General features: G+C 34.3%; 4 protein-coding genes across 5 annotated transcripts; all 4 read left to right on the top strand.

The window, feature by feature from the left end:
- Positions 1–255: 255 nt before the first annotated feature.
- LOC18098260 (cyclin-dependent kinases regulatory subunit 1) lies at positions 256–1365 on the top strand. Of its 2 annotated transcripts, XM_024598958.2 has the most exons (4): positions 256–329; positions 418–511; positions 605–665; positions 835–1365. In XM_024598958.2, the coding sequence occupies exons 2-4, from the start codon at positions 459–461 to the stop codon at positions 970–972; spliced, it is 252 nt and encodes an 83-aa protein (XP_024454726.1). In that variant the 5' UTR covers positions 256–329; positions 418–458; the 3' UTR covers positions 973–1365. The 2 variants fall into 2 exon arrangements, with proteins under 2 accessions (XP_024454726.1, XP_006384972.2); XM_006384910.3 differs by having other exon boundaries at positions 288–511.
- A 2380-nt stretch (positions 1366–3745) lies between these two features.
- Positions 3746–6083, top strand: LOC18098259 (30S ribosomal protein S16-2, chloroplastic/mitochondrial). The gene is made up of 3 exons (XM_006384909.3): positions 3746–3991; positions 4749–4794; positions 5540–6083. Exons 1-3 carry the CDS (start codon positions 3859–3861, stop codon positions 5769–5771), a joined length of 411 nt encoding a protein of 136 aa, XP_006384971.2. The 5' UTR covers positions 3746–3858; the 3' UTR covers positions 5772–6083.
- An 821-nt stretch (positions 6084–6904) lies between these two features.
- Positions 6905–8601, top strand: LOC18098258 (uncharacterized). The gene is made up of 3 exons (XM_006384908.3): positions 6905–7088; positions 7939–8049; positions 8136–8601. The coding sequence occupies exons 2-3, from the start codon at positions 7967–7969 to the stop codon at positions 8263–8265; spliced, it is 213 nt and encodes a 70-aa protein (XP_006384970.1). The 5' UTR covers positions 6905–7088; positions 7939–7966; the 3' UTR covers positions 8266–8601.
- A 3888-nt stretch (positions 8602–12489) lies between these two features.
- On the top strand, positions 12490–18171 carry LOC18098257 (pheophorbide a oxygenase, chloroplastic). Its single transcript, XM_006384907.3, has 7 exons — positions 12490–13125; positions 13508–13743; positions 13864–13990; positions 14915–15051; positions 15670–15829; positions 17161–17439; positions 17791–18171. The coding sequence occupies exons 1-7, from the start codon at positions 12709–12711 to the stop codon at positions 18043–18045; spliced, it is 1611 nt and encodes a 536-aa protein (XP_006384969.3). The 5' UTR covers positions 12490–12708; the 3' UTR covers positions 18046–18171.
- The last annotated feature ends 4230 nt before the right edge of the window (positions 18172–22401 follow it).

Below are 22401 nucleotides of genomic sequence, written 5' to 3'. Positions count from 1 at the left end.
CTTCTAGCTGTATGTGGATGGAGGAAACCGTTGGCCCGTTCCGTTCGTACGAGTGATTCCTTTTGATTTTGTTTTTAAATTATTTTACTTTAACTTAATTTAATAACTAGAATAGGAATTATAGGAAGAAAAAAAAATAGGATAAGAAAAAAGCGGGAGAAATAAAAATTCAAAATTCAAAAACACCTCCACGACTGAGTAAATATATATATTAAATTTCCGGTAACACCCCTAGATAAAATAAATAAATAAATAAACATAAATTAAAATAAATAAATCATCATTTTTGTCTCTCTTCTTATCGTTTCCCATCCTTCCCTAGTTCCCTGGTACCACCACACCACATAACACAGCATTTTTTTCATTTTTTTTTTCTGCTGAAGCTATTTTGATTTTTTTATATATATATATATATAGATCGTGAAAACGGTGAAGTAATTTCTTGAGGCAAACAAAAAATGGGTCAGATCCAGTACTCCGAGAAGTATTTAGATGATACTTTTGAGTACAGGTACTTCTTCTTCTTCTTCTTTTTATTGATTGATTGATAATTATTATCATCAAGTTCTGTTTGGATTGACAGATTTTTTTTAAAATCGTACAGGCATGTGGTGCTTCCTCCTGAAGTCGCCAAACTTCTCATTAAGAATCGCCTTCTCTCTGAAGTAAGTTCTTCCCCCCGGATTTTTAGGGTTTTTTTTTTGTAATTGAAATCACTATTAAGAAAATAAAAATAAATGTTGTTATTTAATTATTTGTTGCTTGATAATGGCTACTGTAAGTTAATTGAAAGAATTACGGACGCGATTATGATAAATTTTATTTTTTGAGTAGAATGAGTGGCGAGCGATTGGAGTTCAGCAGAGCCGAGGGTGGGTCCATTATGCGATTCATCGCCCGGAGCCACACATCATGCTGTTCAGGAGGCCTTTGAATTATCAGCAGCAGCAGGATCAAGCTCTTGTCAAGTGATAAGTTTTTTATTATCTTATTATAATGACTGAAATGCTGAAAAGGAAGGAAATGCTTTGGTTTATGCCCTGCATAAACGGTTATGGATTTTTAGTATTGTGTTGTAATTCTCTACTGTGGAGAATTTCGTGTTAGGGCTGTTTGTTTCTTTCATGTGTTGTTTGATGACATTATCAGCGTTGGTTAATTAGACGTTGATGAAAAACTAATGCTCAGTTGTTGCCGATATTCTTCGTTGTTTTTGTGGTCGCTACACCAAGGTTCTTAGGCTTTGTTTGTTTGTGCGGTGCAACGCACAAACAAACATGCACTTAGTTTAGATATTTGTTTTTGTTTGTGTGTGGATATTTCTTATGAAATGTGATGTGTGTTTAAACTGTTGTTTTTTTACAACGATGTTTATCGTCGGAGGAAATTTTAGTATGATAAATCGTGGGGCGGAGTCTATTTGAAGATTGGCATGAGTAGTGGTAAATTTAGGGTGTGGCTTGCTCTGTGAGTATGTTTTCATGTTATATTTCTTACTGAGATTAAGATGTCTAGTGTTATGGTGGTGAACTTCATTTTATTGCCTTGTTGGAGGTGAAATTGTTAGCTTGTTATTGCAGATCGATCCTGGTGTTTTTGTCAATCCTAGCTGCTGTGGATTAGGAATATATACAGTAGGACTCATCTTGACACTCCTTCACTATTGATTATGGGTGACGGATTCGATCGATCTTTAGCATTTATTGGTAGCCACCAAGTTTTTGTTCAAAATGTGAATATCGTGGAGCTAATTTTGCTTTGCCTTGTATCTCTGTGATAGTTGTGTTTACTGTTATTAGCTTTCTATAAGCTTCTTCATTAGTCTAGGTTTACTGATGAGCCTTGACAATGCTTAAGTGTAATGCTTGATCTTTACCTCAGTCTGAATTGCCTTGAATATAACTCTGTTTCAACCGGAACAGAGTAGATCAAAGGAATGAATTCAGCACTGACACACCCTTCTCTTTGTTCGAGTTTTTTGTTTTTTTTGCAGATATTTGGGTAACCTAGTTAGTTATTGCTTTTCCATGGAATTAGTTGGGCTATTTCATGATGGATAATTACATGGTTGTGTTTAATAAGGATGCTTTGCTCCCTCTCATTATCCCCCCACTTAGGTGTTTCCTGTATCCAGCTAGAGTGAAGCACAGAACATTAATGGGCGAGCAAGTTTGCATTCTTGCTGTGCCTCTTTAAATCTGCTCGAGAGGGTTCATCAAATGTTTATTTTTTCGTGTGGTGATGTGAGTAATCTTTTTCCGAGTGGAGCTCGAGTTATTTCCGAGGATACATGACAGACAGGTGAATTATTGATTAGTGAATACTGAATACTAGTGAGGTACTGATTTGAATTAAAAATTTAAATCACATAAATTAACCCACCAGATTCAAACCCAATGGCAAAATGGCCATCACCATTCGCCCACATGAACAGTATAAGTAACGTCACAATTATCAAGTGTTTGTGGCTGTCAACAGTCGGTACCATGACAGTGAGGTTTTTTAACTCATAAATAGTGATAAAAATTTTGAACTTTCCCAAAATGGAGCTCTGAAGCTTGTGCAGTGAATGTGTTTTTTTTATGTTATGTTTACCATGAAGGAAAAGGAGGAATCTCTTTTCTTTTTGTTTGGCACACATCTAGAAGGGGAAAAAATTCCGAGTAGAACTTAACTCTAATACTTCAAAGTAGCGTTTGATTTATATTTTAGAATACACTAGCTTTTCTGCTAGCGTTTCGTTGTAGGGCTGATTTTTTTTTTTTTGCAAAGAATAATGTTAAGTGCTTAAATGAGATAAAAAATAATGACATAAAAAAAATAAAAAAATAGTTATGACAGACTAGTAAATTTGGTAATGAAAACAGAGCTAACATAGAATATTCTATAAAAAAAATAAAAAAATAAAGAGGATTATAAAATATTTTTTTTTTAAAAAAATTGTATTAATTTTTTAAACTTGTGATCTAAGTTATTAGACTCAAAGAGCCTAATTTGAAAAAACTATGAAATTTAATACCCAATAAAAAATTGATTTTTTTTAATTATATAAAAGAATTTTAAAAAATAACAATTAAAAGAATGAGGATTAAAATTAAAATACAAAATAAATTTTAAATTTAATTAAAGAAAAAAATTGAAAAAAATAATTAACTTAGAAAAAAACTATTTGGTTGATTTTCATTTATCAGGTTATAAAATTTCTACTTCTACCCTCCAAAACCACCATCAACTAATTTTACTTAAACGATGACAATCGACATTCACATTCTAGCACTTGAGAACGATAATGCAGACAAGAGTTGAGATCTTGCTACGACATCAACTGAGCGAACTAGCTGAACATAAATAAAATGAAAATTAAATCAAACCTTAAAAACTAAAATTTAAAGCTTTAATTATAACCTTCATTGAACATCAACAGGACTCCATCAAGATCTTCGTCGTCCTAAAAGTCCTGGATATGGTTTGATGGTTGTGCATGCATTGGTAAGTGGTAATCTTTAATATAATTTTAGATTTCTGGTTGGTATACTATTGCATTGATCCACGAATATATAATTGGGTCTATTTTTTGGATGTAGACATATTGAGTTCAATAAGAAAATTCCCATTTTCTTGAAGTTAATTTTTAATAAAATTAAAGTATTATAAGATTATTGTGACTGGGCTGTTAAACTGGGCCTATTTAAGCCATACAGGTTAGCCCAGCCCGATTTATCAATCAATAATCTAAAAATCCAGCTCTAAGATCACTAGACACAAAAACCCTAGCACAGAGATTCTCCTCTCTTCTTCCCTCAATCAATAACTCGCTGAGTCTGACTTGGAATTCATCCATAGAATATTAAACCCAAAATGGTGGTGAGGATCCGGTTGTCGAGATTCGGGTGCAGTAACAAGCCATTTTATCGGGTTATGGCTGCTGATAGCAGATCCCCGAGAGATGGCAAACATCTTGAAGTCCTTGGTTACTACAACCCGCTTCCTGGTCTGCCCCTTCTTCCTTAAACTCAAATTTCCATGTTGTTTTTTCATTCTTTTCTGCTATATTTCTTACATTTTGTTGTCCTTTACTGTTAGCTTAAGCACGAGTAGAAAAAATGTCTTATAAAAGGTTGTCTTTTGTTTCTTTCATGTCTATGTTTATCGAAGATAGCAGTGTTTAGTCTAATATTTGAAATTGGGAGTAATTATTCAGTATGATTGGAGTTGTACTCCTCCCTCGCATATAATAGTTGTAACCAATGACTTATTCTCATGGTGTTCCTATGGTATTATGCGGGGGAGGAGTACAACTCTTGATATACCTAATTTAGGTATCTTGAAATGAGTTTTCAAGCTTTTGTTTATTCGGTTTTACTGGTAAGCAAATAAAATTATTTGTTTGTTTGATTACTAAGATATTGTATGAAAAGGAATATTATTACATTCCCTAATATTATTTTGTTGGATCCAAGAGATGGGAACTGATTTGTTGGGATTAATTAGAGCCTGAGATGGTGTAGGGAAAAGAAAGGGCAGAGCTGAAAATTGCTTCTTGAAAGTCAAATGTCGAACACTAGTTTTAAGCGAATTCATTTACGTTTTGTCATAGTCTTTCGAAGTTTGAACAGTCACTCGACTGATGATTAACTTTTTTTTTTGTTCTTGACATTTTTCTTTGGTATATCAACTGCCAGTCAAGGCATATTGATCTGCGAGTAGCTAACTTTATTTGTTTAAAAAAAACATACTGTTTTTTGCAGGTCAAGATGGAGGCAAACGAATGGGTCTTAATTTTGAGAGAGTAAAGTAAGCTATATTTTACTCTCCCTGTTTTTCCCTTATGTCCAAATCTCTTGTTACATACCCTATTTAAGTGCTTGGAACTTTGTTCGACATCTGCTCATAATGTTGGTCTTGGAGTGCTTTTAACTCACTCTAATGTCTGTGTGTCATAGCCTGATATGCTTTGTGCAGTTGGTTTGTCATTTCCTTTAATAGTTGTTGGTGGAGTACATTTTCTTGTTGCTTCTGTTAACGCCAAACACTTTCATTTAAATCTTGTGAAATATCCACGTGGAAAAACAATAATAAAAAATAGTTTATTATGGATATAATTCCTTAATTTACCACTCAGGTTTGTGATATTGAGAATTTCAGAGTTTAGTTTAATTATGGTATACGAGCTCGTTGCATCAACAAAGTGGATTAGTGGATTAGTAAAGAGGAAAGAGCTCATTGAGAATTATATGACTGAATGTTGCCTGAGCAGAAAAATGAAGCCAGAAGAAATAGTGGGGTGTTTGTTTTTGCGGTTGAAAGCGTGTTTCGTGATTTTTTGAAATTTGTTTTTCGCATGAAGTTAATTTTTTTTGGTATCGTTTTGATATCAAAAATGATTTTTAAAAATAAAAAAAATATTATTTTCATGCATTTCCGAGTAAAAAACATTTTAAAATTCAACCATTACCACACTCCAAAACGCTATCTAAATTGGTTAAACTTCCCATTGTTTTTTTTCTCCTTAGTTATTTTTTCCTACTGTTTTCTGCAGGTATTGGTTGTCCGTCGGTGCTCAGCCCTCAGAACCTGTCCAACGCATTCTTTTCAGAGCAGGGGTACTACCTCCACCACCAATGATGGTAATGGGACGGAAGGGTGGTCCTCGTGACACACGTCCAGTCGATCCAATGACAGGACGTTTTTTGAGTCCAGAGAAGTCACCTAGTTCTTCTCAATCAAATGCTAGTAAAAATGACACTGAAGCCGCTACAACAACTGCGTGAAGCTTGCCAGTTTCCAGAGGCCTTGGGAATTTTATCCAGGAGAAATTGGTTTTTTCTTTGGGTGCTGGTAGCCAGCAGCATTTAGCGATCTATGTTTCTGTTGTGATTTTTAGCAAGTCATATTCTGGAGCATAAACTACATGTAAGCATAAATTAATGGTGACCAAGTTCCTGTAGGCTGTGGGATTAAGTATAGATTTGTCATGCTAATTTTGTGCGTTGGTTTCATCAAATAATCAGGACTGGAAATTGCTTGTACATTTTGCATGGGCCAACATTTATGTGAAGCTGAAACAGCTGGTTTTATGATGACTCAGGTTTTTAGTTATTGCTATAGGCCTTGTTGCTTTTGAGTTGTTTTAAATTCACCACATTTCCAATAATCCAATGGACTTTCGCTACATATGAACAAATTTCAGAAATACTGTATTGAGTATTAACTAGATTTTCTTTGCTTGCTATGTCATCTGCAGGGGTTAATTTTTTTCTAATATAAAAGAAAATATTCAAATGATAATAATATAAGTAAACTCGGGTTAATTTGACTGCATTGTGATGTGGGATAACCTTAGAAAAAGGAAAATGAAAAGTTAATTTCATTGAATAAAATTTTAAAAAAAAAACATGAAAAAAAAGGATCGAGTTAACTTAATTTCACTCTACTAACCCACCACTCAAAATAAGAGACTGAGAAAAGAAAATTATTTAAAACAAATGACCTAGAAAAAAAATCAAAACTAAATAAATAAATAAAACAAATAAAAAAAATATCAGTCACGGATTAATCTCATGAACTTGCAACCCGAGATAATCTTATAGAAAAAAAATAAATAAAAAATAAGATAATTAAGAGGATAATAGAAATTTTTAATGATACATCATAAACATTTGGAGAAAAACAGAAGCCTTCAAATTTTTTTATGAAGTTTGTGTTTAGCGATTTGAAAAAATATATTTAAGAAAAGTTATAAATTATAATTTTTTTTAACAAATTATACTTGTGCTAGTGAAGCAAAGCGCAGAAGGAAACTTAAGGCAACTGAGCCTAAGTTCTGTTAAACAATCCATTACCCTTTGTTTTTTATCAAAGGCATTGGGGACAGAGTATTCTATTTGCTAATCCAGCCCAACTCAACTTGGACCCTCTTAGATTTAGAAAAGAAAAAACTCAGCCCTCGTATTCCTCCATCTCCTTTCTTGTCTGTGTGATGCCAAGCTACCTAACCGGCTCCCAGTCCTCTGACATAAACCGCTCCAAATCACTGAGGCTTCCTTTTCCTTACGGTGACTCGAAACCTAGAGTTGATATCCAACCAGGTACCTCAGCTCACTTGACCCGTAATGCGTATTTTACTCATGTTAGTTAGGGTTATTTGGCTTTCTTTCCTTCTTTTCCCCCCCCCATAAGTAATGAGCCCTAAGAAGTAGAAAAGAATTTGCAAAATTATGTTGTGGGGTTGATTTTTTTTGTGAATTAAAACGATGGAATGACAATTTTGGATTGGTGGATGACTGTTACCTGTGTTATTATCAGCTAGTCAGTCTCCCTGCTATTAATCCTTGTAATCTTCTGATGTTGGTTGTGTTAATTGAATTATTACTAGTTATTTCATGATTGATTATTCAAGGTGCTCTGGTTTTCCATTTCTGCTCTGTATTGAGCTTATGTGAGTTGGTTAGCATTTTAAGTACAAGGGCCAATCCTTTTATTTTTCTTTTCTTTCATATATATATATAGAGAGAGACAGAGAGTTCATTGGGAGGCTGTTGGGTCTTGGACTACACAACGCATAATAACCAAATAAACTGGATTCAAACCTGCTTCAGAATACACAACTGCTAGGCTGTGTTTGCTTGTGTGTGTACATTGGACTTGACAAAAAAGAAAAAGAAAAAATAGTGCATTGTATTGCTAAAAATATGAAACGTGGAGATTGCAAATTCATTTTAGGTTATTTACCAAAAAAGAAAATCATTTAGCTTGGACTTTTGCTGTAAGTTTTTTAGGATATGATGTAAGCTTGAAAAAGTTACATACGTTCCTGGCATGGATGCTGCTAGTGGTTTGAATGTGCAACCATATTGCATATATAGACATGTTACTGTATTTTCGAACTGATGAAGAGGGACTGACATTTTTTTGTTTCATCTTTGTGTCTTCATTTAGATCACTTTAACCTGAGTTGCTGAGCCCAATGACCCGGACACGTAATGTCATTGTTGCCACTGGATTACTGGCTTTTGCTGCTGCGGGCTTGGCATTTCCCTTCTACATGGCGTAAGTAATTGAATTCTCATTAATAGTGCTGGGAACTTATCTTTCTTCGATTCTTTGTAGCTAAGGACGTGAGTTGTCATATACAGATCATCCAGGGGCAAGCCAGTGATTGACCCATCAAAGCCATTGCCACCACAGGCGACTTTCCGAGGGCCTTACATAAACACAGGTTCACGTGACATTGGACCTGATCCTGGGCCTTACCCAAAGAAGTAATGTGCTTTGCGAGAAAAGTGTTGGGGAGGGTAAGTAAATTGCATGCACAATCATGCTCATTTCCTGCAAATTGAGACATTTGCTCGCATTATCTTCTTTTGTGCCAACGGACATCTTTGTGGATTCTGAACCTAGAAATCTACTGATCATCACAAATGGATAAGCAACATGTTGAGAATTACAACGAGAATGAAAATTTCTGGAAAATGGAATTGCTTAAAAACATGGTCTCTTTCTTTCTTTATTTATTTACAGTGTAAGAACTTTATATAATAGATTATTTCTGATACAAACGATTAGATATTTGCATATACATCTATTTCGTACATTGAAACATTGTTGAGTGTGGCTATATGATTGATAAATGACACTATAGTGTATGAACAATATATACATGCAACCAATAGTAATTTGCAATTTGAGGATTGCAACTTTTGGTTTCTAAATGAGCAATATATACTATTGAACATTAAGGATGTACAACTTTTGTCTAGTAGCTCACCTGGGTAAAGCTCAATAGATAGCAAGGCTAGTTCTTAACTAGAAGTAGAGGGTAGTTTTTAACTGGAAGAGGGGAGCTTTAGCTTTCTTCTTGTTGTATTTAGCACGGGATTAGTAACCTTGTTTCAGTTTACAAGAATTATTGCCTGCAAATTTATCCATGCATCTCTCCTCAATACAATCGTTTGAGTCCATTCTTGTTTCAGTTTACTACTTCACCAAAATATAACCTGTCTTGTGGTGATCATACGAGGCAAAATGCAGTGTGCTGTGATGATCATCCACTGCAAAATGGGCTTTCAAGAGATTGAAATTGAAAACTTATTATTTTAGTTTCCAAACAACACAAGTATATCTATTTTTGAATCCCAGTCATGGCTTATTCCATGGAAAAGAAAGGAACAAAAAAAACAAATCTAAAGACGTCATTGCTGTGGGAACATCATGGCAAAACATAGCTATAAAATTTAATCCAAACATTTTGCAGCATTACTCCCTCCGTCCTTTCAGAATATTTCCAATTCGAAATATATTTTACCAGGGAAAATCAACCGACGATTATTTGAGGGATTGGTCACAAGGTATACATCTTCCTCGACTATCATGATCTGAACCTCATAACATGACGTGATAAATAAAAATAAGTATTTTAATTTAATTTCATTATATATTAAAAATATCACAAGTAAAATAGCCGAGCTAATAGAGGAATTTGACGAGAGATGAACTTCGCTTTGCATTTTCCACTATAAGTCTCCTCCATTTTACTACGGATTGTTACCGTATTTTTTCTGTGAATAAGTACAGTTTGGTCCCTAAAATCTTCTCTTTCTCCATCTTTGGCCCTTGTTAATTTTTATTTTTATGTTTTAATTTTAAGGATTTAATTTTATTATATTTTAGTCTTTGTGTTATGAAAAATAAAAGAAAAAGTTGCCGGAAAGAGAGAGAGAAATTTCATCTAGCCATAAAAAAATCAATATTAATATTAATGAATTCGTTTTAGAAAGAATTTCAATTAAGGTGGTTTTACTTTTTAATTATACAAAAGAAAAAAAAATAGATTGAGGTTGTATTGTTTTTATTCATTTTGATTTTAGAGTTACTAGAGGGTTTTTAAGGTTGATAATGAAGTTATTGAGGTTCTTATAATGTATTTTGAGTGTTTTTAAGTGAGAATAAGTTAAAAATTAGGTTTTGAGAGTCTAAAAACTTGGAACGCGCTTTCCAGTCATTATAATTGATCATAATTTGTTATAGTGGACATCGCGTCAGTCATGTCTCTTCCTTTATTTTTAGTCCATGTTATTTTTAATTTTGGTTTTTAGAGTTATTAAAGAGTTTTGGGATTTGAAATGAGAATATTGTAGTTTTTAAGAGAAAAAAGTTAAAAATTGAGTATTAAGGATCTAAAAACTCGAAACTTGTTGTTTTAGTCATCGAAGGTGACTAGAATTTGTTGAAATGGACTATAGGTTTTTTGTGTCTCTTCCATCTTAAATCCCTACTATTTTTAATTTTTATGCTTATATCATCAAATTTTATTTTGATCATGTTTCAATTTTCATATTTTGAGAGATAAAAGAGAGTTTGTAGAAAGAGAGAGGAAAGAGATTTTGTTCGAGCACATTCTAATTACAAAAAAAAATAAATCAAATCTTGGTGTTAAAACTCATCTTAGAAAAAAGAGTTCAATAAAAGTGATTTTACCTTTTAACCATTCCGGAAAAAAAAACATAGATCAAGAATTGTAATTTTTACTCAATTTTATTTTTGATTTTAGAGTTATTAAAGGGTATTTTCAAGTTGAAAATGAGATTATTAAAGTTTTTATGATGTTTTTATAGTATTTTTAACATGAAAATAAGTAAAAGAATTGAGTTTTAGGGTTCAAAAACCTGAAACTCACTTTTTCAATCACTTTAGATAAACAAAATTTATTGCAGTAGATAACACATTATTTATCCAAAGGGACGACATGTTATCCATTCAATTTAATAAAAAATTATCGCCCGGCCATTAAAAACAATCCTAGGAGCACATTTTTTTTTCTTTTTTAGGCAATGCTCGCAGTCCGCACACCCATCTTTCTCCTTTTTTTTTGCAATGGCCTTTCACCTTTTCTTTTTATTTATTTATTTATTTTAATAAGATTCTATTTCAATAAAATTATTGGAATGAAATTTTAAAAATACCCAATTATGTCATAGATTTTTTTTATGATAATATTAACAATTACTCTACGAATAATTATATATAAAACTTGAATTATTTATTCTTTTATTTTCCATGCAGTCATATAAAAATAATTGAGACATTATTTTATTTTGGTCGAAAATTACCCCATAGTTTATGATAAGGTTTTGTATGAAGAACTATTTTTTTTAGTTCTTATAAATTTGTATTTTAATTGCTTTAAGTTTTTATTAAAAAACCGTGTTGTTGATATGTCAAATAAAAAAGGAAATGCATAAATAAGAGGATATAATTTTTAATAAATATAATCCGTGTGTTTGCTTACTCTAGAATTAAATTACTGAAATTATTTTAAATATTTATTTTAATAGTTATGAAATTAAATAAGAATAGGTTATGAAAATAAGCTTGAAAAAAAAAAAACTTTCATTACTATAATCAATTAATCTTGTCAAGTGTAGTGCATTGTAAATTTGTAATAAACATGAGACGATGAAGATCTATGATTGCAATGATTTTTTAGGTTGTGTCAAATTATTATCCCTGAATAAAATAAATAAAAATATATTTAATTAGAATAAATAAAAATATAAAAGTAAATCTTTTTCTATAATTATTTTAAAATTAATTTTGTCTTTTTAAAACAGGAAAGACACGTGCATGTCTTTTCTACTCAAATTGTCTCCCATCTTTTTATATGTCTCGGAACAATAATTAAATGGTAGGGAAGGCCTGAGGTTGACACGGGGAGCTAAAAATTTAAAAAACATTTAGAGATCTCTTATATAGGATTTTAATAGTCCCCAAAGTTTATGATTCCTTTTATACAGGCCCCTCTGGTTTTAAGACTATTGACCACACATGGGTGTCTTTGAAAAACATGGTGAAAGGAATTGAACTCGTGATTCCTGAAATTAGCATGGAGTTGAAATACAGAACAAAAAAAACAATTAATTAATGGTTTGGTCTTTGCCTCTTTCTTCTCATCATTCGAAGTTTGAGATTTTTCTAGAAATAAGATACCTGCTTGAATTTCGTTTCGATGCTTATTAAAAATTTATATAATTATTAATTTTAAAGTTTATAAGATTAGTTGAGATGTATACAAGCTGACTCGAATATTTATGTTAATAATTTTTTTTTAAAAAATACCAAAATTAAAAATTTAATTAGAAAAATAATATAATTTAACATGTTAAATGTAAATACAAGAATAGCATAATAAAAATAAAAATATCATAATTAAAAACTTAATTAAAAAAAAGGTTAAATAAAGGGGAGCTTGGCTCATTGTTTAACTTGTATTTTGTTAAGACTTGATTTTTTTTTATTTAATTTTTTTTATATTTTTATATTGTTTTAATGATTTTTTTTTAAAATAAAAAATATTATTTTAATATATATTTAAATAAAAAATATTAAAAAAAAACAACCAAATTGTACATCTCACGTTGCAATAGCCGAAGTGAATTGTGCTATTTTACACATTAAATTCGTGTAATGTGCTACTTTGAAAAAAAAAAAAAAAAGAGAGAGAAAAACTCTGCAAAGCTACCGATCACTTTCAGATTTGAAGTCCAGAAACCGGTAGAGAAGACCCCTTTGAGTCCACATTAACAAACTTGTACGCAAACACTTCTTGTATTCTCATAATTTATCTTGTCTAGAAACACAAGAGAGGCTCAAGCTGAATAAAGAAGGCTCTGAACTGTATGTAATAAACTAAAGAGATAAATATCATTAAAAATGGCTCTACTTCTATCTACCGCTTGCATCTCCAAATCTTTAACACAAACTAATCCCAAAGCCTCCCCTTTTTCACTCACCAAAGCCTTTAACACAAAACAACCAATTACAAGAGTTCGAAAGATCTCTCCTTTACATGTAGCAGCACCTCCCTCACAGTCAGCACCATCTGTGCGAAAAGAAGAAGAAGAAGAAGAAGAGTATGGGGTTGATGATGAGAGTGGAGAGGAGGTTATTGATTCTAAATTCACTTGGAGAGACCATTGGTACCCTGTTTCTTTACTTGAGGATTTGGACCCTCTCTTGCCAACCCCATTTCAGCTTCTGGGTCGTGACTTGGTTCTCTGGTTTGATAAGGCTAATCAGGAATGGGTTGCTTTTGATGATAAATGTCCTCACAGACTTGCCCCTTTATCTGTAAGTTTGCAAATCTATGCTCTTTTTTTCCCACTTAGTACAATTAGAGTTGTTCTCCGTTTGCGTAGTTCGCGATATGGAGAATTTGGAAGCTAAACTATGATTAGGTCCCTTCCGTGGTTTATTGGAATCGGAAAAGTATCTTACTTGAGAGAGATACTTGGATCAGGTTCCATTTCCTTGAGATTGATTCATGTTTCAAAGCTAACCGTGCCTTCTTGTTTGCGCAAAATGCTAAATTTGAGTGCTAAGATTGTTTGATTGGGTTCTACTTGAGTTAGAATCTTAGAGATAAATATTTGAAAGTTGTGTTTGCTTTTTTTGTTTTTCTATGTTGTCTTCGGAACTAAAACTGAAAAGTATGTTCACTTTGATCTGGTAGGAAGGAAGGATCGATGAAAATGGGCACCTGCAATGTTCATACCATGGATGGTCATTTGATGGTTGTGGGTCTTGCACACGAATCCCTCAGGCTTTACCTGAAGGCCCTGAAGCTCGTGCAGTCAAGTCTCCAAGAGCTTGTGCTACCAGATTTCCTACAATGGTGTCCCAAGGTCTGCTCTTTGTTTGGCCAGATGAGAATGGTTGGGAAAGAGCTCAAGCCACCAAGCCTCCCATGTGATCGATCCTTTCTTGTTTCTATGTTTGATTTAGATTTTATGTAATGATCGAGCTACCTAATTTGACAATGGCATGCAGTTAATAATGATTGTACTTATTTTTACGGTGATTGTTTAGGTTACCTGATGACTTCAATAAACCTGAGTTCTCAACGGTGACAATTCAGCGTGATTTGTTCTACGGTTATGATACCCTCATGGAGAATGTTTCTGATCCTTCACACATTGACTTTGCGCACCACAAGGTATGAAGATGTGTCTAATCATCTTGTTTGAAGATTTGTCCTTTTAGTTCTCAATAAATTCATACAATTTGAAGAATTCACCACATAGTTTAGGTAATGCCGAGTCTCAATGTCGCTAAGTTTAATCAAGGGCAGTATTCAATGCCAGGAATCACTGTCATTTATATAATTTTTCGGTGGGTTAAAGCAGTTTTCTTACACATATAAAAGACATCAATTCACAGTAGTTACCATATGTGTATTAATATTGCTGTGTCGAAACATTAATGTATCTTTACTTATCATTTCTTGACGAGGATCAACTTAGTTCTCTTGAATGACTACTAAATATCATTGGGAGTAGTCATTCTTGAACAAAAGAAGAAGAGTCGTGGTTTTCATGCTGCTTCTGGAATCTGGATCATTTTATGCAAACTAGTTTCTGATGTGTCAAGAATGCACTAGTTTCTGATGTGTTAAGAATGCTGTTTGTGAAAGACTGATAAAGGTTTGGCCGGGGTCAGATTGGTAATTGTAGGATGCTTCTCTTTGTTCCTGCTGAAAAAGCAGTGCTTTCTTCTATCCTTTTCAACTTGAAAACCTGACTGCGCGTAAGTCTTGGCTATTTACAAGGAGAGAACTAAATGTTTCCATGCAATTTATGCCTGGGGCAATGTTGTTATATATCCTACTGCAGATCTGTCATTGAAATTTGTCCATGTTGTTGGCAATTTGTTTATATACTGAACCATATTCAGCTTTTCTTACTAGCAATTCTGGTAGTATGAACTCTAAGATTCGCAAGTATATATTGCACTTTCTGCTGCTCTAATCTCCAATGCATTGTTTAACATGGGAAATTTCATTTTCGGGGTTCTGGTATATATCAGTGCTTGAAAACTTTTGCCCTTATTGTAATACTTATTGGTATAAATGAATCCACAGGTTACAGGAAGGAGAGATAGAGCCAAGCCTTTGGAATTTAAGTTGGAGTCTAGTGGCCCCTGGGGCTTTGCTGGAGCCAATGATGGGAACCCAAGGATCACTGCTGAGTTTGTTGCACCTTGTTACTATGTGAATAAGTGAGTACAATCAGGAGAAAGAATTGTAAACGTGTTTAATGAAACCTTTTTGTCACTTGCTTCAAAGGTTTCATTTTGACAAAATGTTCGCTTCTGTGCTCTATTGTTTGTTATTAGGAGACCTTTAGTAGATTTCCTGTTTTAATCTAAAAATTATAAGTAACTCTAATTCAATTTTTCATTAAGAATATCTGGAGTTTATGCTTCAAGAACCTCCTCATTTCATTACTTGAGGTCTGGTAAAGATGCCTTTCATTTGTTGTGTGTATACTTTGGTGCGGGCTTTTGTATGGTGAATGCAGCTCCTCACACCAGCTTATGTTTCTGATCATGGAAGCTTTGGCAATGTCCATGCTTCAAGGCTATCCAGAGAAGCTTATATTTTGGAGTATGAAGCTAAATGTGCTTCAATATGTTCTGCTTTATCCAACTGCTTGTAATTGATGAATAACAAATGAAAAGTGCATAGTGGTATTGGTTATCCTGACGTCAACTGCTTGTTAAAAGATAGAAATTAAGTGTTCTTTCTTGTCCTGAATTGTCTAGAACTCTTTTAATGTGTCATTCCTCTCCAAGGAACTGTTGATATAGAACTTAGAGATGCCTGTTTCTTTCCAGAGTGGAGATAGACACAAAACTTCCCATCGTTGGTGATCAGAAATGGATAATATGGATTTGTTCCTTCAATGTGCCAATGGCACCTGGGAAGACCCGTTCAATTGTTTGCAGTGCTCGAAACTTCTTCCAGTTCACAATGCCAGGGCCTGCATGGTGGCAGGTAAAAAAACTTTTTGATTGTGCTTCTTATGTGTTCTTTATCTTGTGGCAAGTACGTTGATGTTTAGTTCTTTCCAGTAATTTTACCATGATATAGCCCTATCTTTCTATCATGCATATACTGCTTTCTACCTCTTATAAGTTTAGATTTTATGTTTTCTCATCTTACTGAGAGTGTAAATTGTCTTTGTGATCTAGTGTAACAACAATCATGTTAACTCCCTTCGAACTTTTATTTGATGAAAGGACCTACATTATCTGACAGATTATTACAAAATAGGAGGTTCAATCTGATGTCAATTTTTGTATTTTCTCTCCAATGCTTTTCCACATCTAAAAGAGATTGTGATATTGATATTTACAATTACACATAGTGGCTGTTTAAAACCAGCCACAAGTTTTTCATCCATCATATCGCTACATTTGGAATTATAAATATGCCCTTGCAATTAGTTAGTTGGCATTTTGTCCATGTTTGTAAAATTGTGATTTAAATCGCTGATTGTCCAACTGCGCAGTTATAATTGTAGTTTCCATCATTTCAGATTCCTTTGTGTTTTGGTGCTTCATATCCTATGTTATGATTGTACTAGTTGATTCTATCCTGTCTGATATGGAATGAGATTTTGTTGAAATGTGTTATTATGTAGAGATAGAATGTCATGTCCTATGCTGATGGGCCTTAGTAACAAATTATAAGCTATTGAAGCATGGCTACTCTAACCCATGGAAAAAAATGTCAATGTTTCCCTTGCGTTTGTTCAAGTTAATCAGTAACATCAGTCTTTGTTTTGGAGCAGTTTCAAGACTTCTGTTGTGAGTTAAAAGAAGGAAAAAAAAAAACTTCTATTGTAAATGGTATGATAAAGACTAGAGAACAGGAGATAAGTTCTCTGATTGCAGAATCGTGATTGGTTGGAGGTCAATTGCATTCTGCTGACAACAGGCTTTATTATATGTTGGTTGTGGAATTCAAATTCACAAAAATACAGTGGCTTTCATTGTACAGTGGAGTTCGCTCCATCTCAGAATTTCAGTGGCTTGGACCATTTGAATTTTGATACTCGAATGAGAAAATACATGAAGGGATGGGTCATTCCTAAGTTATGACTTGGCTATATGTGCTGCAACATTTGTCATACTTAGATCATTGCTTATTATGGATGAGCATTTTTTCACCAAAATAGGTTTGCTTTCTACTTGAATATGTTCTTTGTCAATCCTATTGGCAATCTTGAATGTTATTGCATTTCACAATTTATATTTGTCCCAAAAGGGTGTCATCCTCATCATCAGCTTCAAATAATTGATATCAAATTGAGTTTGTGCCAGGTGTTTCCAAGATGGCATGAGCATTGGACTTCAAATAAGGTATATGATGGAGACATGATCGTCCTTCAGGGTCAAGAGAAGACATTTCTTTCACAATCCATGGGAGGTTCTGCTGATATTAATAAGCAGTACACAAAACTCACATTCACACCCACTCAAGCAGATCGGTTCGTTTTGGAATTTCGTGGTTGGCTGAGGCGACATGGCAACAGCAAACCTGAGTGGTTTGGGCTCACTGACAAACAACTTTTGCCATCAGCAGTTTTATCAAAACGTGAGGTATGAAACCCGCATCCTCCTTTCTCGTTTTCCTATCCTTTGCAGGAGCTGTTCTGATTTGTTAGGACAAATAATTTTGTATTATGAACTACAAAAGCAATGCACATGAAGTGGAATTTCACTGAAATTGACAGCATCAACGAAACAATGTTAGTGAGATGGCAGTGATACAATAATGAATTCTTACTTGGAAACTTACCTTACTCTCCTATAGTGTTGGAATGTTAACACAAGTGGTGCTTTTCACCAAACTGTTGGCTTCTTTGAAAAAATGAGTACAGGTTACAAAATTTAAGAAGACTGATTGTATTCCTGATACTCTTAGTTTTCTTCTCCTATTTGATCATGCAGATGTTGGATAGATTTGAACAACACACAAAAAAGTGCTCATCGTGTAAAAAGGCTTATACATCATTCCAGACACTGCAAAAGTTTTTAATAGGTGCAACCATTGCTTTCTGTGCAACGGTTGGAATTCCTTCGGATGTTCAACTTCGAGTTGTTTTGGCTGCCCTTGCACTTGCCAGTGCCGGCTCGGCTTACGCTTTGAATCAACTTGAAAAGAATTTTGTGTTTGTTGATTATGTACATGCTGAGATTGATTAGAGAGAAGATAGTTTCTGTGACTTGGTACATGCTGAAATATAGGTTTTGTAAAGTTTTGATGGGTTGCAACTATTTTTACTGCAATGGAGGAATTATATATAAAGCTGTGTAGAAACTTTGCACACAGATGCGAAAGTTCTGAATTGCATGTCAAAATGTGTTTGCTTCCATAAAAAGCACGTACAATGTCGATGCTACTCCTTTTTTCCGACATCAGTGGAACACACAGGAATTTAACAGATTTTCTTTGATATTATCTCAAGATTTGAACGAGAACCCGCATGAATACGAGTTAAAAGAACTGATTGTAATATTGATTGATAGGGCCTCATTGCCACAAGAGATCTCGTACATCGGAACCCCGTGGTTACGACAACCGAATCAATACCTTTGAGTTTTCTAGCAGTTATCTGCAACAACACAAATTTGATAGACACCATCAGGCTGGTGGAGTGTTTTGGACAGGTAGGTATTAAAATATTGGACTGATATGAATTCGGCTGCCAAAGGGTTAAGTAAAAAGGTATTTTCTAGTTATTATTTAGTAATTCTGCTCTTTGATGTATCCTTAATCTGTAGCAAATGATCTTGCTTGATATCAATTTTTTTTTGGATCATTGAAACCGAGGAATGCCGCTGCAATTAGATATCACTCGGTAGTCATATTCTTTTTCTGAAAGGTGTCAGAATGAAGGTTAGAAGCTATTCAAGTTTGAACATCACCAATTTCAGCTCATTGTCTCTCTGCTAAATGTGCGTTCCGTTGAGCGTCTGATACAAAAGTTGCCCTACTAGTCTTTCTATTTCACCAGTTACTATGGGGTTGCTCGCTTACTCGACACTCCCAAAATCACACACAAAGGCGGTCCATTAAAACTTGTAGCTGTTAACAATAAGAAATAATTGTCTTTGTCAAATAGAATCGTCTACTCTACTTATTGCATAGAATGTGTATATATACATGTACAGGAGTCCTGTTTAGGAATGAGAAAACTAAGAATGGAAATATACAAAAAATCTTTCCTAAACTTATTTCCCGATTTCTAGTTTTTCTGATTTGTAATATTACCAAATTAATTCTTGTCAACACTCCCTCTCAAGTTGGTGCAAAGATATCTCATATGCCCAACTTGTTGAGAGAATAGTGAAACACTTTACTTGATACTGTTTTAGTAAGTATATCTGCCAGTTGATCCTCAAATTTGACAAAAAAAAAACTTACAGTTTTCTCGTCAAGTTTCTGTTTGATGAAATGTCTATCTATTTCTACTTGTTTAGTTCGATCATGTTGAACTGAATTATTGGCTATAGCAATTGCAGCTTTGTTGTTACAGTTAGGGGTGTTCACGGTCCGGTTCGGTCCGGTTTTAACATAAAAATTCAACCGAACCGGAAAATACTATTCCTTGTTAATATAACCCGAACCGAACCGAGAACCGGTTCAAACTGAACCGATTTTGTTCGGTTCGGGTCGGTTTTTTAGCCTTAAAAACCAGAAAAACCGAAACCAATTAAATAATAGAAAACTTGGCCGAATCACAATCACTGGACAAACTTGGCCGAATCACATTCAAAAAAATCCTTGTTGAAAACTTTGAATCCAAGCCCTTCGGTTGAGATCTGAAAGATCTCCCTTAGCCGAATCACAATCACTGGATCTATCCAAGTTAGCACAACTACATGTTAACAAAGATTCCAATAGCATCCCGTAAACTACCAAGACCTCGCTAGTACAACTGCATGTTAATAAAACCAGAAACAATGATTTTATTCAAGTTTTCTCCCATAAAGTAAAGCAGAGAGTAGAAAGGCAACAATATGAGAGAAAATGAGTTGCTTTAAGCCTTCCTTGTGCACAAAGGAGAGGGATAGGGAGAGAGGGAGGGGTGGGGCAACTGGAAAGGGGGAAAAGAGAAGGGAAGAAGGGGGGAGAGAGAGCGGGGAGGGAGGGATGGGTGGGGTGGCTGGAAAGGGAAGGGGAAAGGGGGAAGGGAAGGGGGGGCGGCTGGAAAGGTGGGGGGCTGGAAATGTAGGGTTAGGGTATTTATTATTTAGGTTTAGGATGTTTCCTTTTATACTTTTTTTTAGATTTAATTAAACCGGTTCGGTTTGGTCCGGTTCAATCGGTTTAAGCCTTTTTAAACCGGAACCGAACCGAATCGGACCGAGTGATTTTTTTTATTTTTTAATCGGTTTATTCGGTTTTTTCTATCGGTTCGGTTTTTTCGGTTTAATCGGTTGGTCGGTTTTTTTGAACACCCTTAGTTATAGTACATCTTGATTTCAATATCCATAGGATATCCCAGCTCTTTAAGTGACTCTTTTATCCATAGTACCTCACATAATCCTTTGGTCATCCCCTTGAATTATGCTTCAGCACTAGATAAAGCCACCACCTTTTGCTTCTTACTTTTTCAGGTTACCAAGTTCCCCCTCAACGAAGGTAAAGTATCCTGAAGTAGATTTTTTGTCGGTCAGATTCCCAGCCTAATCTGCATCAGTATAGCCAATGAGATTAAGATGATTGTTCTTCTTAAAAAAAATTCCTCTTCTCAGAGAAGATTTTAAGTATTTAAGCACTCACAATGTTGCCTCTATATGTACTTCACTTGGGTTGTGCATGAATTGACTGACTAAACTAACTACACATGTGATATCAGGACGCGTATGTGATAAGTAGATGAGTCTTCCCACCAATTTTTGATATCGTTCTTTGTTTGTGGGAATCTGATCTGGATATTCTGCTAAACAATGATTATGTACGATAGGTGTATCCACTGGTTTGCAATCCAACATACCTGTCTTAGTTAATAAGTTCAATACATACTTTTTTTGTGATAGAAATATGCTCAGTTTTGATTTGTATACTTCAATACCCAAAAAATACTTCAACCCACCCATATACTTCATTTCCTAAAAAATTTGGCAATCCGGTAGTGAATCATTTTGATGTGATCCATATGATCATTAATGAACCTGCAAATGACATGTTACTCGTTTTTTATTGGGGATCAATGAAAGAGAAGGTACTTAATTACTTAGTTCATTATTTCTTTATTAATAGTTTTGCTGCATTCCAAATGACATTTTGTTATTTCCTTATACTAGTGGTGAAAAAATGGTTATATTTTGTTTCCATGCCTTTTTAACTTACCGATTCTATGATATGCGCAGAGGACAACGAATTTTATAAGAAAAGGTTGGCACTTACAATTGTAATCACAATCCATGGTAGCTAACCTGGCCTGTTCGTTAATTCCTTAATACTCGATGAATCCATGGTATTTGATTGGAAAGTTCTCGTTGCCACTTTCCTTTTTGAAAAACGAGCATTTCATTCAAAACTCGATGAATTTAAGTGAGTACATGACACCGGGACTAGAGAATACCCACCTGTTAAAAGTAAAGCAAACAGCTGTTAACGTGCACAACATTCTAGTTTCTTCCCCAGTTATCCAACAATGTTAGTGAAGATGGACTAATTAAACAAATCTACTTTATGTTAGCTGCTGATTCCTTGTTTACAAACCCCTTATCATTCTTCCCGTCTGCGTCAGTTTACATCCTTTACAGTCGGATGAATTTCACAAGCCTGATGATGTCTACATGTGATCCATCAGATTTCAAATCATGTTGCAAAAGATAGTCCTATATCCAAGATGGTTGGTGGATTGGATGAGTTGAGTAGCTAGATTAAATGAATTGAGAGGGAGCCTAGAAATAAGAGTTAAGGGATACGAGAGGAACTCTTGTATATCAGAATTTGATGGATTGAGGGACTGCAAGTAAATGTTCCTTCACTGTCTGCAGCAGTCTTCAAGCAAGCATGTGAGTTCTGTTTACTTCTGAGATTTTTCAATTACCCCAAGAATTTTCCATCTCTTCGAATGAGTTTGATCTGATAATGTTGAAACGTGTTTAGTTTACAACTACCTAGTTATTTTCTGTTTTCACATACTTGAGTCCACTTGTTCTTGACCTTTCAACTGGTATGCCATCTCTACTGAACTTTGAGAAAAGAATCTTGATTGTAGGAAATGGATCTCTCTATGCAGACATTCCTGTCTCTAATCTTAGACAAAGCCAAAGTGCAAGGATCGTAATTCTGTGTTGTCTTTCTACACTAAACATGGAATCCTCATTTTCCATGGGGAGACAATTTGTTTCCTTTGTGTAGCGCCGAGAGATGGCTGTTAAAATCCAGATTCATCCGTCACAGAACGCCGAACCACATATGATTTTGGCAATGTTCGACCTTGAAATGCCATGTGTGAAACCCCAAATTATACGAGTTTCGTTTTGAATGAAGAGCTAATTCTTCCAAACTGTTCATATTTCATAACCAGACTTTACTCA

The sequence above is a fragment of the Populus trichocarpa genome, chromosome 4 (assembly GCF_000002775.5).
Source record: "Populus trichocarpa isolate Nisqually-1 chromosome 4, P.trichocarpa_v4.1, whole genome shotgun sequence".
In the NCBI taxonomy this organism is placed as follows: domain Eukaryota; kingdom Viridiplantae; phylum Streptophyta; class Magnoliopsida; order Malpighiales; family Salicaceae; genus Populus; species Populus trichocarpa.
This window is presented reverse-complemented; position numbering and strand designations above follow the sequence as displayed.